This window comes from Triturus cristatus, chromosome 7 (genome assembly GCF_964204655.1).
Source record: "Triturus cristatus chromosome 7, aTriCri1.1, whole genome shotgun sequence".
NCBI lineage: Eukaryota > Metazoa > Chordata > Amphibia > Caudata > Salamandridae > Triturus > Triturus cristatus.
Window position 1 is genome coordinate 235,055,699 of NC_140590.1, and position 19,857 is coordinate 235,075,555.

A 19,857-nucleotide genomic window follows, 5' to 3' on the forward strand; every position below is an offset into this window, starting at 1 on the left:
TTTTTTTGTGGTTCGATTCTTTGGTCTTCCAGCTGAGGGCCACCAGAGCTATGACAACTCCCTATTCCTCTTGATTCGGCTAAACGTTTCGATTACAAGCTATCCTTTCAGTATCAAGTAATAAAGTCAGCTGAACCTGCTTTTACTATCTATGCCTATTCCATAGGATCCTGCCTTTCATGCGTTTGGATCAATAAAAGACTACAGTTCATGCAGTTGTTATGGCTAGACAGAACTATTTCATTTCTTTGTATGTGTGTGTTCCAGCGACTCTTATGAGCGGACTTAAACACCTTCCAAATAATGCCTTCAGGTATAATGTGGCAGAGCGTCATCTCCTCACAAGAGGCCCCCTTAGCACTGCACTTCGGCCGGGGAGCTCCTGATAGAGTCCAGAGGGGTCCAATCCACGTACCTTGCAGGGGGGCCCCCTCAATTATCGTTACGCCACTGCTTATGCATCTACAGTGGTTCTGGTGCATAGAAGCATTCTCTACAAAGCACGGTGTAATTGTTACACAGCCTGTTCTGGTATGACTCCAAAGCACATCAGAGCTCATAAGGACTCTTCGTTCCTCTTCTCGTTCACTACTTTTTGTTTCCAAAATTTAGAAAGCCTCGAGTGGAGGAAGGTCTTTCTAGGTCCTTTCCACTAAACTCTGGAACGATCTCCCTCTTCATATTGCCAGCTTGGCAATTGTGAGAGCCCCGGGGTCTGTATTAAAAGTGAATTCTGATATTGGCAACAAAAAAGACTTTAGTCGCCTGTAAAGTTGTATTACAGGTGCTGAAGTTGTAATAATTACTCTACTCTGCACAGGGCTCTCACTTGTTTTCTGGCCAGTGAGTGTAACAGATTGGAGTTTTGCTAGCTTCCATTTTTGACAATGAAAAACGATCTACAGCAACACAGTTATACCAAGCAGTAATATTTAAATGGTGCAATTGAAATCACTTTGCCTCGTAGCAAGAACACAATGGTCAAATAATCTGTATGCCCTTTAAATACCTAGGGGCATATCAACAAGCTGGCGATGAAAAATTCTCGCCGCTTTAGCCTCCGTTTTCGGACGAAAAGCGGCGATAATTTCATCGCTTAATCATCAAGGTCACGCCAATGCGTGATTCCTTGTTTTAGCTCCCTTTCCCATAACGCCCACCTTTGCATCTCTAATCAGATGCAAAGTGGGCGTTCCGGCCCAAAATAACTGGAGAAATGTCGCTAAGCGACATTTCTCCAATTATCAAGGGAATCGCTAACAGGCATAGCGATAAGAAAAGTAGTGCTAACTACAGTGCTACTTTCCTTATGCCTGCTTTCACCCTGACTTAGCCATTATATCCAATGTAAGGTGGATATAATGGCTAAATATGCCCTGCCTTATCAGCAAGCTAACGCCAAAATGTGTGAGATTATCGCTGGATTTCCAGCGATAATCTCACTTTTGGCTGTTAGAGCAAGGGATTTTATCACTTTTGAGATAAGCGTTGCTGATAGCACGCTATCTCAGCGATAAAATTCCACGATAGCCGGCGATAATGATCCTAGCGCTAAGTGCGCTTAGCGATAATTATCTCCGGCCCTTGCTGATATGCCCCCTAGTGAGTACATATGAAAACGAAAAAGAATGAAGTCCTCTTATTTTTCTTTTCCACATGCAGCTGTACAGAAGCTACTGGTTCCATCCACAGTAGAGGCAATTCTAATGAAACTTTTTCCTTGTGAAATAGTTGGAATGTTTGTAAATTGGACCTGATTGGTGTTCTAAGCATATCAAGGCAATGTCGTGAAATGCTATGCATCCCAGATATTCTATTTTATATCACAAGTGTCTTCTTGACGATCCTTGTTACTGCTAATGCTGCTCACAAACTTCTTTTTCCCTTATGTTCTGCCCACTAGTCGGCGTTTAGCTGTGTGTAGGCCGACGCTTCTTGCTGACCTTAGAGCCCACCCATTGTTTACCATTGGCTGAATTTATTAGCACTCTCATTTACTTGCTTCCTATTCGGTGACTTACCGTCCCCTTCTTGTGTTTGCCACTTCCCTTTGCATTTGCCACTTCCTTTTGTTTAGCTGACTTGAATCCTTCCATTACTCACATTTAGGGAATTACTTTTTTTTAATTTCATCACTCCCTGGGAGTGCATGAGTCTATTTGCTCTCATCCTCATCACTTATCCTATGTGTACTGCTTCACTCTTCTCATCCACATTTCCTGTGCTCTCCATGTTGCACTCCCACCCCAACTCACCCCGCTCCTCTGCACCCCCCCCGCCCCCCGCTGCATGCCAATTGCTGTTTTTTGTAGCATTGTACCTCCTACATCACACATTCAATCCTTTGTGATAAAATTATAGCATACACGAAGCAACTCTTTTCTGTTATTCCTTCCACTGCAGCAGGCATTTTGAGTCAGTCTGTCACACTATTTTGTACTGCTGTTCAGTTTTTTTGACTATATGTATTTCTTTTAAATGCACCCTTCAGGTGTGTCTCTAAGGCTGATGTTCATTAGGTATGGAATACCTGTTTACATGTTTAGGCTAACAGGCTTTACAGCAGTGTGTTTTTTTTCCATCCAAACATGTTCCTGTTCAGTCAGCTACAAAACATGTTCTTTTCTCTTGCAGCACCCTAGTACTGTGAACTGGCAAGCACTGCCTGCTTGTTTTCCCACACATCCATATGTTTTTTCTGTTACATTAGCTCTGCAGAGGATATTTCAGCCTGCTGTGAAAATGAGGCTTCCGTTTCTGTTGCCTCTCTTTTTAGATGCACTCTCAGGGTTTCTTCAGCCATTGTCAATGCTGTGACATTTGGAGTCGGTGCTTCTTCGGGGTGTTCTTTCATATTCTCATTGATCACGCAGCCTGATGCATAGGGAATACACAGCCTGGAATCAAGGCTGCTGGGCCATGTCTTATTACAGCCACAGATGTTGAGTTCTGCTGCAATAAAACAGTGCAACTTTGAGGTACACTCAGGGTTGGTTTTTGAGGATATTTGACTGCTAATGGGGGAAGGCACCGTATTGTTTTCGTGCTTCGGCTGGCTTGGTAGAAGACTATTTAAAACATATTTTTTGATAGATTATTCTTCTTATGACAGAGGACCTACCAAAAAAATGACTTAAGTTGCATACTTGGTGACTGAACCAACCACAAATGGCTCGGTTGCGAAGGCCAACCAAAACAACCCTCTGCCAACCAAAATGCCATGACTAGGCTAAGATCCAAACAGACAGTATCAGGTTGTAACAGGCTGTGATGTCCAGACAGGAGGAGGGGCCATTGCGCACTGTGCGAGGAGGAAGCGTGGAAGGCCAACAAAAACAATCGCTTAGGGAAATCGCTTAGGCTGAAACAAGCACCGAAAGGAGGCATAATTCAATGCAATAAACCAAAAGTAAGCCAGAAGTTTGGAATGGTACAAGAAAGAACCAATGGCAACACATTGGTGTGCTTACATCCCATAGACTAAATACAGCATTTCTTGCAGACAGCGCAAGAGCTACCTAAGTGCGGCCTACAAATTAAATGTATGTTACATAAGGGCTATAAAAAGAAGAAGTGCACTGTTAGAGAGTGGTAGTGAGGCGTGTTGGAATTGACCCTTTTTGCAGGGTCATCCCTAAACGTTTTGCTTTTCTCGTAGCGTTTTTTCTGACATGGTGTTGGTGGTTTTAGGACTTTGGGCACTTTAGCACTGCTGTTCAGTGTAAAGTGTGTGTGCTTTCTGTGATAAATATGGTAAGATTGGTCTACACCTGTTTGGCCTATTTAATTTACCTGTCAGTCCCTTGTAAAGTGGTATCTCATATACCCTGGGCTGGTAAATTAAATGCTACTGGTGGGCTTGCAGCGCTGATTACGCCACCCACCAAAGTAGCCTTTCAAACCTATCTCAGCCCTCTGCCATTGCAGGGCCTGTGCGCGCAGTGTTACTGCCGCTGGGACGTGGCACCTAAAGCGTGTGCCATGTCTGTGACCCACCTTTTACTGCATTTCAGTCACCCCTAAGGTAGGCCCTAGCTAGCCCTATGGGCAGGGTGCATTGTAGGTAAAAGGTAGGACATGTACCTTAAGTGTGTGACATGTCCTGGTAGTGACAAACAGCCATTTTGGTTTCTCACTAATGTGAGGTTGCCCTCCCATAGGAATATATTGGGGATTCCCTGATAAGTGTTTCAGTGGTAATTACTGATATGAGAGGAGCAGCGTGGTCAAGTTTGATATATTTGGAATGGTAATAATAAATGTTATGTTATTTTAATTTATTCAGCGCACAGCTACTCGGAAGTGTCCCGGCGCTATAGACCGCTGCTGGGCAATGGTGTGCGCAGATTTACTATAACTATTTTAGAAATGCCACTTTTAGAAGTTGCCATTTTTGTGTGCCATGTGTCTGCCTGCCTGATGTGAATTGCATGTCTGGCTTTTGAGTGACAGGCGATGGTGAGGTGTGTGTGGCTCCAGGACGGGCAAGGTGAGTCAGCACTAGGATGAATGGGACATCTGCATTTGGAGTAGTGGGAGAAGTCCCTGGTCCCTGAATAGGTCTGTGCCTAGCCTGTACAATGCTGGCTCCACCCCCCTGTGGTGAGTCTGATGACGAGCCCCCCCCCGACAAAGGGGAAGAGGAGCCTTGTAAACAAAGTGCTCCAATTCCCCCCTGAACTCCCCCCTGAACTTCCCCCTGAACCAGTTTTGGCTGGTTCGTCTGTGCAGGATTTGAGGCGGGGCTCTCGTGAGCAGAGAGAGCCTCGCGTGTTGCTACGCCAGCCAACGGAGACCGGAGGTATCTAGAAGACGACCCCAGTGTGAGGAGACACCCCAAGCCATGTGCCAGGGCAGACAAAGCAAATATGCAGTATAAGTATAGGGGCTGTGACCCCATGAAGGTTGTGCTTTTTGGTGCTGTTCCTGTGCAGCTGGGGACCAGGAGGAATCGCCACGGGGACTTGCCTCCCTGCTGGAGGGCCCTGTGTGCTGGCCTCCCAGGGCCCAGCTGTGCCCCTGACCTTTCTAGGACTTTAGCTCCTCGTGAGCGCTTTACTTTCTCTCCCAGGTCGGAGAGAGTGTTGGGGCCTTCAGGAGAGGGAATCCCGACATGGCTATTCCCCCGCATTGCTGTGGGAAGGAGCGGGTGCCCACCCCGCATTTTGCAGCTTTTCGCGGGTTCCCACCCAGCGTTTGGTGTTTGTTGGCGGGTGCCCACCACGCTTATGTGTTTATTTTGAGGCTGATGACCACTCCGCACTATGGCGCTGAAGAGAAATCACCGCTGTGGCCCGATCGAAAACCGGAAGTCAGGCGCATCTGCTTGACTGTGGGCGGGGCCCCGCCCAAGGAAGTCAGAAGTGAGAGGGCCGGAGTGGGGCTCCTGTGAGCTGGTGGGAACCCTGGTGCACAAAGTAGAAGCTGAAGCCAGGCGGGAGCCCACCCAGCCTTCGTGGGTGCTGCGGAGTGCGGCCGGAGCAGGCAGCACCTGTGCAGGATTTGAGGCGGGGCTCTCGTGAGCAGAGAGAGCCCTGCGTGTTGCTGCGCTGGCCAACAGAGACCGTAGGTGTCTAGAAGACGGCCCCAGTGTGAGGAGATGCCACAGAGTCCGCCAGAGAGCCCAGTGAGTGGGGCCAAATTGCGAGCCTGGAGGGAGAGGTGTGTCGGTGCCTGAGCGGTCCCGCAGGAGAGCGGGCCGCTCCAACGGGGGGTACATCATTTGAAGGGCCCCAGTGGGGGTCCAGAGGGCACAGAAGTGCCAGTGCCTCTTTGTTTTTACTCACAGCTGCGCCGCCGTAGCAGGCAACTGCAAGGTTTGGCCACATTTGTTTTGTAGTGCCCCAGTGGGGGTCCAGAGGGCACAGAAGTGCCAGTGTCTCCTTGTTTTTAACACAGCTGCACCGCACCAGTTTGGGTAACTGCAACCTTGGGCACATTCATTTTGCCAAGTCCCAGTGGGGACCCAGGAGGCACAGTAGTGCCAGCGCCACTATTTCTTTGGGGGCATTATTATTCATTTTGCTGAGAAAGGAATGAGATACACTCTTGCTCTGCCCCAGCGCAGTGTGCGCATTGGCAGCCCAGCCCTGACATTTTGGATATACGGCATTTGAGCCCCAGAGAGAAGGCCAGTTGGTCAGGGGGTAAGTGGTAAGTTGGTAGGGCACAAGGCCCTAATGTGATTTATGTGGTACCAATGACAAATGTAGTTCATGCACCATGATTTATGCCTGTGTTGTTTATGTTTATGAGGTGATTGCATGATGTGTTTATGCTTATGAGGTTAGTGCATAATGTGATTTATGTTGCAGGATATAATGCTGAGTACAGTATTTTGCCAGTAATTACTGGTTGTGTACTACATTTACTATTTGTGCTTTGTGATGGTTCTGACAGTGGCCCAATTGTCCCTGTCATGTGTATATAATCCCTGTAAATATTGCCTAGAGCCAGTTGGCACAGTGTATATTGTGTGATTATGATTCTAATGTGTTTTGGATAATACAAAGGCTCTTTTTATATATAACCTTGTGTGGAGTTTCTTTTGTGGTGTGCTAGTGTATTGCTGCTGTGTGTGTGTGTTGCGCAAACGCTTTACACATTGCCTCTGGGAAAAGCCTGTCAGCTTGTGCCAAGCTACCAGGGGGGTGAGCCGGGGTTATCTTCAGCGTGTAACTCCCTTGCCCAGACTAGAATGGTGGTTTCTGCCTGGTTTTGGCGCGAGCCTTAGCCAACCAGAAATCCAATTTCTAGCAAGGGCAATTCACGGAGAAGGAGGTCATGGGGGCACGAAAAAAGAGTGCTGCACAGGGCGCCACCAGCATTAAAGCTGACCGTAGGTACAATAGTCTTCAAGAATCCCAAATGCTTTGTTTCCAAAAGTGGTGATTGTTTTGGGCATTGTGGATAAAGTCTGCAGCGAACAAACTCTGGGTCATGTAAAAAGACTCATTTCACACAACGTTTGTGCATGTTACACTTTTGAATAACTCAGGTGATGTGCACGTTTACATTCAACAAAGAAAAAAAAATTGACTACCTCGAGTGATGTGAGTAGCTCAAAGTGTAAATCGCTGTTTTCTCTTTTTATTGCGACATCCTGAATGAAAAGAAGAATTTCCCATGGGCTTTGCCACAGTTTCCAAGAGATCTCTCCTGCTGCATTCCAGGAATGTACCTCAACTAAAACACAATTAAAAGCTGTGGACATTTCCACTGTGTACCTTCAAATATTCAAAACAAAAGTACAACTCGCACTTCTGAAGTCTAAGTCTACGCCCAGGAAGGGCTATGATTCCATTGTACTCTTCTGTTAGGACCTCTATTGGTGGTAGAGTGCAGCACGTTTTCTATCTACAGTGTACTCTTCTGTGAGGACCTCTTTTAGTGATATAGTGCAGAGAGGCGGCTTTTCTATAGGGGCCAAAAGGGTGGCAACCCCCCCTACTTTCACTTCACACTGGTATTTTATTTCTCAAAATATTTACATCTTTTCTATGTAACGAAATGATCTCACTGATCACATCCTTACATGTAAAAGCTGCAATATCACCCTGCAATAGAAGAGGGCTCCCAGGGCTTTATTGCGCAGATGTCAGGCGTGGGCAGTTACAGACCGTCCTTTCACAGATTTAATACATATCTTACATGCTGCCCTCCCGTCAGGCAGTGCAGCATGTCGGATAATAGTGAATTGGGGCCTGTACGTCATGCACCCTTATGCGCTATCAGAAGCCATGATAAAAGAGAAAGGACAGCCTTCCGTTCTATCTGAGCATCTGATTGGGCATAAGGGTGTGAGCCTCGCTCTGGTGCCTTGTTTATGCGTTCTGAATGTCAGGAATCGATGTGCATAGGAAAGTGTGCTGAGGACTACCCAAGGTAATTTTATACGTTGTGTGCATTAGTGAGAATATATTTATGTTGTGTATGTGCCAGTCTGTAAGTGTGCACCAGTGTGTGTGTTTGGTATGCATGTGTGTGTGTTTGTATGTGTCATCACTAATGTTTAATGACCTTTCATTTGATTGATAGCCCCACTGCTTTATAAATTGACCAGCCAATACTGATAGTGTGACTGAAGTTTTCCTTCTATGTTGTGCTCTTCTGTGGGGACCCCTGTTGCTATTGTTGTGCAACTTCAGCTTTCAGGAGCCCTTGCATTCTCCTCTGAGGACAACTGTTTGCAGTATAATGCAACAAGCTTCCATCTCCATATTGCTCTCCTGTGAGAACACATGTAGGCAACGCTTGCCTGAGGGTGTGGAAAACTTGGAGCTAGATGCAGAGCAGTGCTGTATGCATTTTCTCAATTTGTCGGTTTTTTCATTGCACTCTCGCACCTTTGTTTTGTATTGTGCAAGTATGGTTTTGCATTTATGCAGAATAAATATGCAGGTTATAAGACTCACCCTTCAGAAGCCAATATATGCATAGTGTAAGACGGTCAGATAAGTGTTTTGGACTTAGAACTTCTATTCCTCTGTATGGTTATTTAATAAAGTTTGGAAATAGGAGAATGCAGAGAAATGGTTGAACTGGATAAACCAAGAAGTGCTCAGCCAAGAATAGCTGTGATACTCAGAACGATTTACCATCCTATGAATTGATAGCCATGCTTCCCTCCTTCAGCATTAATCTTTTTTAACAGGTTTTTTAGCTTAGCTCTAGTTCTCTGTTCCCTATGTTATAATCGTATGTGAGCATCCGTCGTCCCTTTAGTAGAGCTGCAGTCCTTCATCCCCTACGAGTACATCTGTTAGTAGTATAGTTTTCCATCACAATTGGATTCTTATTTGGGGACATCCTCTTGTTATATAATACAACTTCGGCTTTCCGATGTTCTCTTTGGGGGACACCTGTCTGCTGTATAGTAGTGCTGCATAACATACGTAAGGGATATACCCAAATCACCCTCCTCTACCTGGGTATAGAACACTATCATATGTACAAAAGATAGGTCCAGAGGAATTAATATCTCATTTTATTTTACCATAGGGAACATTAATTACCCTATCATCAGGCTACAATCCTAAACAAATACTGTCCAAATTATTTTAAGGCACACACATGCAATGGGACCGATCCTTGAACAAAAACATTCAAGAGCACAAGAACATACAAAAATACATATACAAAATATATACAACAAATAATTGTAAACTCGAATCTACGTTGCCAGTACCTGAAAATATTTATAAAACTAGTGCTCACACATTTATTCTGGGTGATCCACTCAGAGGTAGTCTTTTGGGCACATAGGAAAAAGCACCTCTTTTCCTTAGCTTTATTATGCCAGAAATTGTTATTAACCCCTTCTGTGCCCATGACGAGATAGTCTCGTCATGGAGCGCGGTTGCACTGTGCCCATGACGAGACTATCTCGTCATGGACCCCGCCCGCTAATGAAAGGGCCGGCACAGGAGGGGGAAAGGGCGGGGCACTCAAGGGGTTAATCACACTTTTGTTTTTATGAGGACTCCTCCAAAACTGTTGACGCGAACGCATTTCAGCCTTTCAATTCTTCTTCTTGGCCTCCTCAGGACAAGGGTAATGGAACCATGGTTTAGCAATCCTGTTTCAGTTACGAGCACCACAACCCCTGGATCTTAGCGCCTAATGTTGCGCCTCAACCTGAGGTACAGACACCTTTCTCACTAATGGGAACTAATCTTGAATGAATCCTCATATTTCAAAATCGGGGCGCCACTTTACCTACATCTGCCGGATAGATGTCACGACAATTAATCTCCCGGTCCTCCACTGAAACGTTCAGCGTGTGCCGCCTTTGCTGCCTATAGCAACCTCATGGCACTTCTGGTAAAAGAGGATGAGCCTTTTTAGTGGAGACTAATGGCCCCATATACGCTTATGACAAAAGCAAATAAAACATTCTTGGCACAGTCCGAAACAAACAATTTACTTTATTTATACAATTCATAAGGAGCTAAATGGTTGATTACAGTCTGCCTTTCAGATATAAAATAGTTCCTCAAGCCTTTCACGCAAAAGAACACTTCAAAGCTGACAGAAAGACACAAGAATAAAATGAGAGTGTGGGATGATACAAGATCTATTTAACAATGTTTCCAGCCCAAGGCTTGCCTGAATCTCCTCTATATATGCATGAAGTGTTTATTAGATACAATTAGGCTTTCCTGTTTTCAGTTTCGATTTTTAGTAAATTCTGGTGGTTTTTTTTCAGTGTTTTCCATACCTTAAAAAAAAGGGGGTTCTCAGTGGTTAAACATTTTCGTGCCATTAAAAATAACAGAAAATAGTGTTTTTCTGGTGTTTATGAAATGTTTTGCTTTTATTATTGCTTGCGTTCTGCATTGATTATGCATGTGTATACAGTGTGCGCACAGTGTATATGAGGTCCAAATATATTTTTACAAATAAAACTTACTATAGTACACCATACAATACTTCTTTAGTGAGTTTTTGGTCATGCACACTCACCTTTTCCTTCCCATGTAAACGTTTATCTGTGAAAAGGCCCTTTCAACATTGACACTTGAGACGGGCAATGCCAAAACAGCCTGTACACAATTTGCTAACCTTGGCCACTGACATAGCTTTCCATGCCAAAACTGGTGCACCTGAAGATAGCGATTCTCTGGGACAAGTTCTGCAACTTATGTGTTGAACTGGGCGCATGTGCGCGCAATTATTGAAGCAGTCAAAAATGAAGCAGTAATTTTCAAAGTCTGGAGAAAATTACCCTTTACAGAAGGGATCTAAAACTTGTGCTGAGAACCTCAGTGAGGCTTCATTGACTTTAAATGCCATGGTTGGTGAAGGGATATTCCTATGCATCATTGCACGCCATTTCTCATGCACTATAAAATAAAATTTCCTGAATTGCTCCTCAACATTTCTTTGCTTACCAAGTGGCAAGAATTCTAACATGTTGCTGTGCCAAAGTCCTTAATAGTGTCGCCCAGCCTATTCTCAAGGAGATGTTTCACATCTACTCCAATTACACTGAACGCTTGGTAGACAAGGGTGTTTTTCAGACTCTAGCTTTTTGATTATGTGCTCAACAGCAGTCATATTTTCCTGTAAAAATCTAAGAATGCAGAAGAGTGTACTTTTTTCACCTCACTATCAATATGCAACCAAAGCTCCTCACATTTCTTGACTTTGGCATTATCACTAAGCAAAACTTCTGTAAGCGGTCGCCACATGGATAATGTAGCATTCACTGCCTCTAGGACTCCGAACAACCTGCTAAATGACACAATTGGGATGACTCTCTTTGATGCCACACAAAGCACAAAATGAGAAATATTAGCGTTTTAGTTCCAGCGCATAACGAAACAGTGCACCAGAATCACTACAAAGTCAATAGAATTCTTCGTTAACTCTACAGATTGTAAAGATGCATTCAGCATACCCTCTAGCAAGCGGCAAGCATCTCTTACAGGGAAGCACTTCAGTTCAGGTATCGATTTTGACAGGTCATCACACAATGTTTTCGTATACGTAGCTGAATTACTGCAAAACACAAACAATATCACTCCAATCTTTGTTGAACTTGGTAACAAGTCTTTACAGCAGCATTCCAAGTGACACTGCATTCCTTGTATTCCAAATGTCTGGTGTCATGTTTTCACCACTGTCTCAGATGCTTGGTGATGGCACTCTTTTTACCTATACCTGTCACTACACCTTGCATTGAATTTTGAAGCCTGGGGTGTTCGGCAATTCACTTACAATCAATACTGACTTTCTAGAAAAGGTGCTGATATATCAAAGGGTTTTACCCATTCTCTGTCTGTGGGTAAAGGTAATGCTACATATTGGGTACAATCTATAACCAATGACAGTGAAGGGTTTCTGCAGTGCGCACTGAGTCGTGAATTCCCCAACAAAAATTTCTTAGGTGCTCGACTGCCAATGGTTCACTGTCATACAACCATAAAGTCCATAAACATCAAATATTGTGAGAAAGGAACACCACAAAAAAGTCCATGAACTCTAGTCTTCTGTCTTCTAAATTTCTTTATTTATCACAAACGTGGTTTCTTCAATAATTCACAAAATATTGGTCTTCCAAATACATTTCACAAAGCTTTATCAACCTCTTAGCCCTTGTTCAGCCAACACGTTTCGTCCTACCCTTAGGACTTCCTCAGGGCTGTAAAGAGTACAAAAGAAACAGAAAAACACGTTTTTACAAAATAATATGAACAATACAAAAACCCAAAAAGATTATTCTTTTTCAAATGCATGAATTCACTCTATTCTCACTTGATTTTACTATATCACAACAACGTTTGTTGAACCCATAATTTATATTTCACTAGGCAACACCTATTGACTATACATCTTCTACTTCCTAATTCACTTGAAGCTTTTCAACCTCAAACAATTTTTAATATCAAACCTCAGATTTACTGATTCCGAGTTCAAGAGGACGCACATATGCCAATTTTACAGACAATTCTTAGTCCCTATGAGTCCAGAAATTATTACCCCCAGCTTTTTCTTGTTGCATCCACGTTTCTTCAACTATTGAATCCATCTTCCCACCAGTGTTATCTATATACAAGTTAGACAGCAACATTTGTATGTTGAACTTCTCTCTCTCCATGACTTCCCCATGCAACCATAGCCCTAGGTGATCTATACTCACCAAAAACTATCATGGATATCGATACGATATGTGAAAAACAGTCCTTGTCTCAGAAATTATAACCAATCTATAGAAAACAAAAATATCAATCATTCTCCACCCATCTTTAACTTTTTTAATTTTTTTTTTTTTTAAAACACAAAACAGTCATCATGAATTAAGAACAACGTACCTTTCTCAATGTAAGTTAAATGCCTCTAATAAAAGGCAAAATTCATCCAAAATGCCAACAACTTCCGAATACAATCGTGACTAAATAATAAAAAAAGCCACATATTAGGCTTTCATATAATGCCATATAATATCCTCTAACGTCTGCCCATTATCTCTTATGACAACAATAACGTCCTTTCACGCAACTCACCAAGAGCGTTATATCTCAAAGACCTTCTCTTCTGCCCGGGGCTCAATGAATCCCGTCGGTGCAGTTCATGCCCGAAGTACTGTCTTAAAAAGCCTCCATTAACCAATCAACGCTGGTGTTGGAAAACGATTTTTAACCAATGGAATTACTCCATTCTAAACCCTGGTTATCATAAATCAGTTCCCTCTCTGGTCCGTTCACCACCATTGACCAAACAACGCTAGTGTTGAAAAGGGATTTTTAACCAATGGAATCACTCTATTCTAAACCCTAATTAGCATAAATCAGTTCCCTCTCTGGTCCGTCAACCGAATACTGCATAACTTTGCATATCCCTGAATAAAAAGCTAATATGCTAGATCGCTCCAATCCAATTAGAAAAATTCTAACTCTAATGTTTATTCTTTGCTGATTGTTCTAATCAAAACTATTACCCTTTTTCCAATCCAGTTCGGTTGAGCCCCCCTCAAGGATCGAACTCACCACCCTGCCAATTCATTATGTCATCATCCTTTATATTACGCTATAAACGTTCCTCTCTTAAAACCCAAGCAAACGTGTCAAAGAATCCTCAACCAAAATCCTTGCCTATACAAAAAACAATTCTAAAACTTTTCGAAAAATCTTATTTAATCTCCGAAAAATTCTCTGAAAAAAGAAGGGGGTTTTTATGGTTCTTAATTATTAAACCAGTTTTCCTGGATGATTCCAGATTAAAAATTCTATTCGGCGTCCTCAAGACTTGAACTCACTACCTTCACCCTAGATCTTGTTTCTGTTCTCACTGTTCCTATTGAGCTATCAAATTTCCTAGATCAATCCACTAATATAAGCATCTCATGTACTATCTTATGCGCAATTCAACCATGCCACCTTCTTCCAACCAAAATTCCAGCAATTCAACTTTTACTCATAAAAACGGGTTTTTACTCCCTCAAATTAAAAAATAATGTAGCTCATGATCACTATTCAAACCCGAGCTTACTGCTCTGCATCGGCTGATCCATCTCGCCTCCTGCTGTCTTAAATATAGCTCTATGTCGCCTCCCCTTGAACTCTGTATGATTCTTTGCAACCCATGAAACCTTTAAGACAACTTTTCATTATGCTCTAAAAACATGTGTTGATAAGTCGGGGATTTCATGTCCTTGTTTACAATCGACCTCCTATGTTCCTGTATACGGAATTTAAGTACACGCTTAGTGCTCCCAATGTATATCTTTGAGCAGTTGCATACTATAACATACACAACCGCTATACTATTGCAATTCATAAACTCATTTATACGCCATGATCTCACTGTATTGTACTGGAATGATCGCGTCCGGTTCAGACCTAAATCACAGATGCTGCAATTATTGCATGTATAGAAACCTTTCGGAGGCATGGGTAGCCAATTTTTTTTTCTCCTTTGTCCTCCAATTTTTCAACATAATTCCTGGTAATCATGCTACCTATGTTCGGGCAGTTTCTATATGAAATCATCGGTTTCTCCGAGATCACCCCTACTAAACCTGCCACTCCTTTAAGCAAATCCCAATTCTTATTTAAAATCTTGTAAATCTGACTCTTTTCATTGCTAAAGGTTGATATGAATGCCAATCTTTCCTTTGAACTTGACCTCTTGGTTGTTACCAACATTCTCACCCTAGAAATCCGCTCCATTTTCCTCCTGGCAGTAGCTAAACTCTATCTCGAGTAACCTCTATTCCTTAACCGGTCTTGTAAATCGGTCAGCCCTGTCACAAAGTCTTTATCCTGACTGCAGTTCCGTCTCAATCTGATCATTTCACCATACGGAATCCCCTCAATAACTGATCTGGTATGAGCACTGTCTGCCCTCAAAATAGAATTAGAAGCTGTGTCCTTTCTAAACAATTTACTTTGAATCCTATTGTCTTGTACAAATAATTCTACGTCCAAATATGAGATTCTATAGCAATGATGACATGCGGTAAACTTGACATTAAAATCATTCTGATTCAAGTAACCTACATACTCTTCCAATTCAATTACAGTTCCTCTCCAAATTACCAACACGTCATCAATAAATCTGCCCCAAAAAACAATCAGATCATTCCATTTGGCAGCACCTCTGGCCCAGGCGTGCTCCCTCTCATACCAACCCATAAAAAGGTTTGCATAAGAGGGAGAAAACCTGGATCCCATCGCTGTCCCTCTCAACTGGTGGTACCACTCGCCTCCAAATAGGAAAAAATTATTGGTCAAGATCAGTTCACACATTTCAATAATCATCTTTGAGTGATCAAGATGACTTGCACTTCTCTGGTTTAAAAAATGCTGTAATGTCTGTGTACCCCTGTCCTTCTTGATGCACGTATACAAACCTACAACATCTAGGGTTGCAAACAGATTATCTTCCCATACTACATCCTGTAGTTTATTCAAAATGTCCATCGTGTCCCTGATGTATGAGGGCAAATTTAAAACCAATGGTTTCAAAAATAAGTCCACAAATTCCGAAATATGTTCGGTTATGCTCCCTATACTGGAGACTATTGGTCTTCCTGGAGGTTTCACTAAAGATTTATGCACCTTTGGCAATACGTAAATGAAAGGATAGGTTGGATGAGTTATATTCAAGTATTTATATTACTGTTCATCCAGTAGCCCTACCTCTTTCCATGAATATAATTTCTCAGATATCAACCTGCTAGCTTCAGGGATGAGATTCTGAGTTAGTTTCCTGTAACACTCTTTGTCCTCTAACTGTCCCCTGATCTCAGCAACGTAGGGCGGTAACGCCGTTGTAATGAACTAGCGTGACTACGCTGCTGAGATCCAACCTATCTTTTCATTTATGTATTGCCAAAGGTGCATAAATCTGTTGACCTGCACTCTGCAATGTTTCATGGGAGAGAAGTGGTTTCTGGTAAACAAAACTGTCCCTTTGATTTCAGAGATGCAGTGGTGGTAGGGAGACACACCTTTTGTACTTAGAATGCCACACTTAAATGTCTGTACCAACAGTGACACAGGGTATGTTGAAAAACATTTTTTGCCATAATCTGCTACTTAGTCCATGCATTGTACCACAAGACATATAAAGCACATTGTTATTATCAAAGTTGCTAGGAATGTAAAAATGACAACTACTTCTAAAGTCTCTCAGGAATATGTTACCAGTTACTATTTTTAGCATTGCTTTGAGGGCATAAAGAAAACAAACTGTGCCCAAATGGGAGAATGTTGCAATTGTCACACTGCATACCTGAACCCAGCATGGCTCTGTGTTATTAGACTCTTTGCTGGATGAGCAGGATGAGGAAAAGGGAACTCTTTATCAGCAGACCTCAGCTGAACTCTGCTTTGGCACCATGTGTCCTCTCTCGGGCAAAAAAGGACAGCAACCAGTAGTCTGGAATCTGACTTATTTCTGGACCACTCAGGGGTGATGGCCTCACTCAATTGAGTGGTCAAATGTCAGTGTTTATATATCAAACTGACCACTGAGTATTCTAGCTAAATGGGAGAGAAAAGTAAAGCAGAAATATGGTGGGAAAATCTAGTGTGCATTACATGCATAACCTCTTGTGCACATACCATCTCTAGATCTTGGTGTATGAACCAGGTGACCCTGAGAAGCATGTATCCAGGGCATCTTGGTCTGGCTCCTATTCTGCAGACTCCTACTCTGCTGATAATCAAACGAGTAGATGATGTTGTACAAACTGAATGTGCCAGCATGTTGTGAAGTGTGCAGACAGCTTGTTTGAGTCTGACTTTGGAAAGTAACTCAGTCAAACTAACACAGTGAATTTAAAAATGTAGGCTAGTTCAGACGTCTATTTCCTATTTGATTGCCAATGCTAGCTGTGTGAATGGTTATCCAATATATATATTATAACATTTATTATAAAAGCAAAAGGAAAAGAGGGAAAAAATAAGTAGGGTAAGAACAAGAATACACAATTATTCTATATTGTGCGATATATTTCAGTCCGAGATGTGAAAGAAGTATATTATACAGTTATTATCAAAACAAAAGGAAAGGAAAGGAGGGAAACCATAAGTAGAGAAAGCATGAGAATGCACCATTATTGCACAGCATATTTTACAATATATTTCAGTCCATTATCGCAATGGGTGACTTTTGGAAAGAAAATAAAGGTCTTCAATAATAATTTTCTCGATGTAAGACTTCTATTCGGTACCAGCGTGTGCCAAGTCCTTCCACAGTTTCTGAGTTATAATAGATCTAGCACTGGGTGAATCTTAGGGCAGTCCCATATGTGTTTCCAAGTTCCAACAACTTGAAATCTTGTATAGGAATTACTTATTTCTGTGGTCATTTCATGGACTAAGATTTTAATATGTCTCTTCAAAAACTGTGCAGGTATTTAAGTGGTTTTGCATAAAGACCTACCATATTTAATTTCAGGTACTTCTCACTATCTATGTTCATTTAATGGGTCACATATAATAAGAAATAAAATACTCCAGCTTGTACACAGTGAGGATCTGACAAGTGATATCTGAATTCCTTGATGTAGCAAACACTGTCCTTGTGCTGTATATGGTCACTGAATGCAAAACTGGTTTGTACTATCCTCACTACACACAGGTGAGAGAGTAGTATTTCTTGCTGTTTCTTTCAAAAACACATTCTGGCTGCTATGATGTGATTCCTGTACTATGCATTTTATGAACCATTGTGTGTATGTGCTCTTTGCTCATGTGCACCCAGGGTAGATTATATTACTGACCATCTCTTCCTTTGTTACAGGGATGACCTGTCAAGCTCGCAGCTCTTATGTGGAGAGTGAAGTCCTCTGGGGTCATCGCTTCATGCCTGTACTGACCCTGGAAGAGGGCTTCTATGAGGTGGACTATGACACTTTTCATAATACCGATGAGACGCCCACCCCAACCTGTAGTGCCAAAAAACTTGCAGAGTTGGCTGGCAAAGGAGAGACCCTGCAATTAACATCCATCTCCAACCAGCTAAACCAGAGCTTGACCAATGAAGTGATGAAGCGTGAGGTAGAGGGAGGAGGCAGAGAAGGAAGAGAAAAGGAGCATGGACAAGTGCTAGCCAACGGGGATGTCAACAAAACCAAATTAGACAGCAGCTTGTGATTTGTGTGGATGCTCTAAAGTCTGCTTGCATACTTGATTCATTTTGCTGCACCAAACCAAGGCAAAGCAGGGATGTGCATGACTGGAAGAAGTTCTAGCAAGCAGAAGGAGCTGGCATCCACTTTACCTGTTAATCCTTCTTGAGTACATTGACTATTCTTGTCAGTGGATGATCATGACACACATTGGCAGCACTCAATAAGACATTGGGACTCGTCTCTCGTGCCGCTCACATATGGGCCTGTGGTGGACATAAAAACAGTTAAAGTAGGTCCGGTTCCAACTTAGAGCTGTAGCCAGTCATTATCTTTTGGCAATGGTATCTTCAGTAGATATTAGTCCATCATTTTGGACAGAGGCTTGATTGTTACAGTTCCCACTCAGGAACGATCAGAATACCAAACTTTACAGCTTCATCTCACAATTCTTTGCCAACATTGCCTCTGTGTAGTTCACATTTCACTTGTGAAGCAGCCATCACTGCAAACCCATTTATGCTCTGGTCTACTATTCAAAGTCAACTTTCCTAACGTTATTTCAGTGAAGTGGGCGGGGGGTGCAGGTGACCACCCCCTTTTTACCTTTCTTTTTAATTTTGCAATTAAACAGTGATCTGAATTAGAGTGGGCCTAAATGATCTGTTTTCAATTATAGTTCGTACAGAGGGTTTCAAGATGATCTGCAGCTGTCATTAATTATGTGCTTCATTTCTGAAGCACATAATTAATAGAAACATACTTTTTTTTTTTTACGAAGGCCTACAATCTTTAAAGGAGGACAGAACGCGAATTGAAAATGTGCTACTCTGAGTATTCAATTGTTGTTTGATTTAGATTTGAACACCCAACAACAGTGTGTAGCACAAAGTGCCTCAAATAAGGTTCTAGGTGTAGACTTTATTCTCCACTCAAATTGTTTTGCAAAATATACGTTTTACAATATTAATTTACAATAACATTGTACAATAATATTGGTTCCTATTTAATATATTATTCTACCCAAAACATTTTTTCATAAATTTCCACCTTCAAATAACTTATTTTTAAGGTCGAATATTTACATCTGTTTCTACACACACACACACAGACACAATGTACACACACACATGAAAACAATGTTTTTTAGATTTATTTTGTTTCACGTCTCTTCGTTTTCACTCACTTTCTCAGTCTCTCTATTTCTCTCTGTGTATATATATATATATATATATAGATATCTATATATATATATATAGATATCTATATATATATATATATATATAGATATATATATATTTATATATAGATATATATATACATCTATATATAGATATATAGATATATAACATTTTCCCTATGTCATAACCAATTTGCAAAATGTTCCTCACTGAAATGTCTTACTTTTGCAAATGAGTTGCTAGATTACAAATAAATATTTTTGGCAATTTTTTGTTTTTTGTGTCATAGAATGCAATTATTAATTTGGTCTAAAATATTATATGAAAAGGTTGAGAAGTCGTTTTTACAAACTATGTTTTGGAAAATGTATAACCAGCTACCCTCAAAACAGCTATGCATTAAGCTTTCACTATTTGATAAAAGGAAGTTTAGGAGGGACGGTGAAGTCTCATTCCTAGACGTCCAGAGAAGGTCAGCTTGTGAAGGATCTGAGATGGACAAACAGTAAGTTAGTGATGTAATTATGCTTCTTTTTTTCCTGATAGCCAGTGACCAGTATGCTATTTTTCAAAAATGTCTGCAAGTAATGTGTA

The 19,857-nt window shown here is 41.8% G+C and overlaps 1 protein-coding gene across 2 annotated transcripts in view; it reads left to right on the forward strand.

Moving 5' to 3' along the window:
* LOC146809286 (G protein-activated inward rectifier potassium channel 4-like) overlaps positions 1–19,289 on the forward strand; it is a 435,254-nt gene extending 415,965 nt beyond the window's left edge. For both annotated transcript variants that reach the window (XM_085616094.1, XM_085616095.1), the window contains exon 5: positions 17,755–19,289. In XM_085616094.1, coding sequence (XP_085472220.1) covers positions 17,755–18,107 — 353 coding nt within the window. In that variant the 3' untranslated portion in view covers positions 18,108–19,289. The remainder of the gene's footprint in view (positions 1–17,754) is intronic.
* Positions 19,290–19,857: the final 568 nt, after the last annotated feature.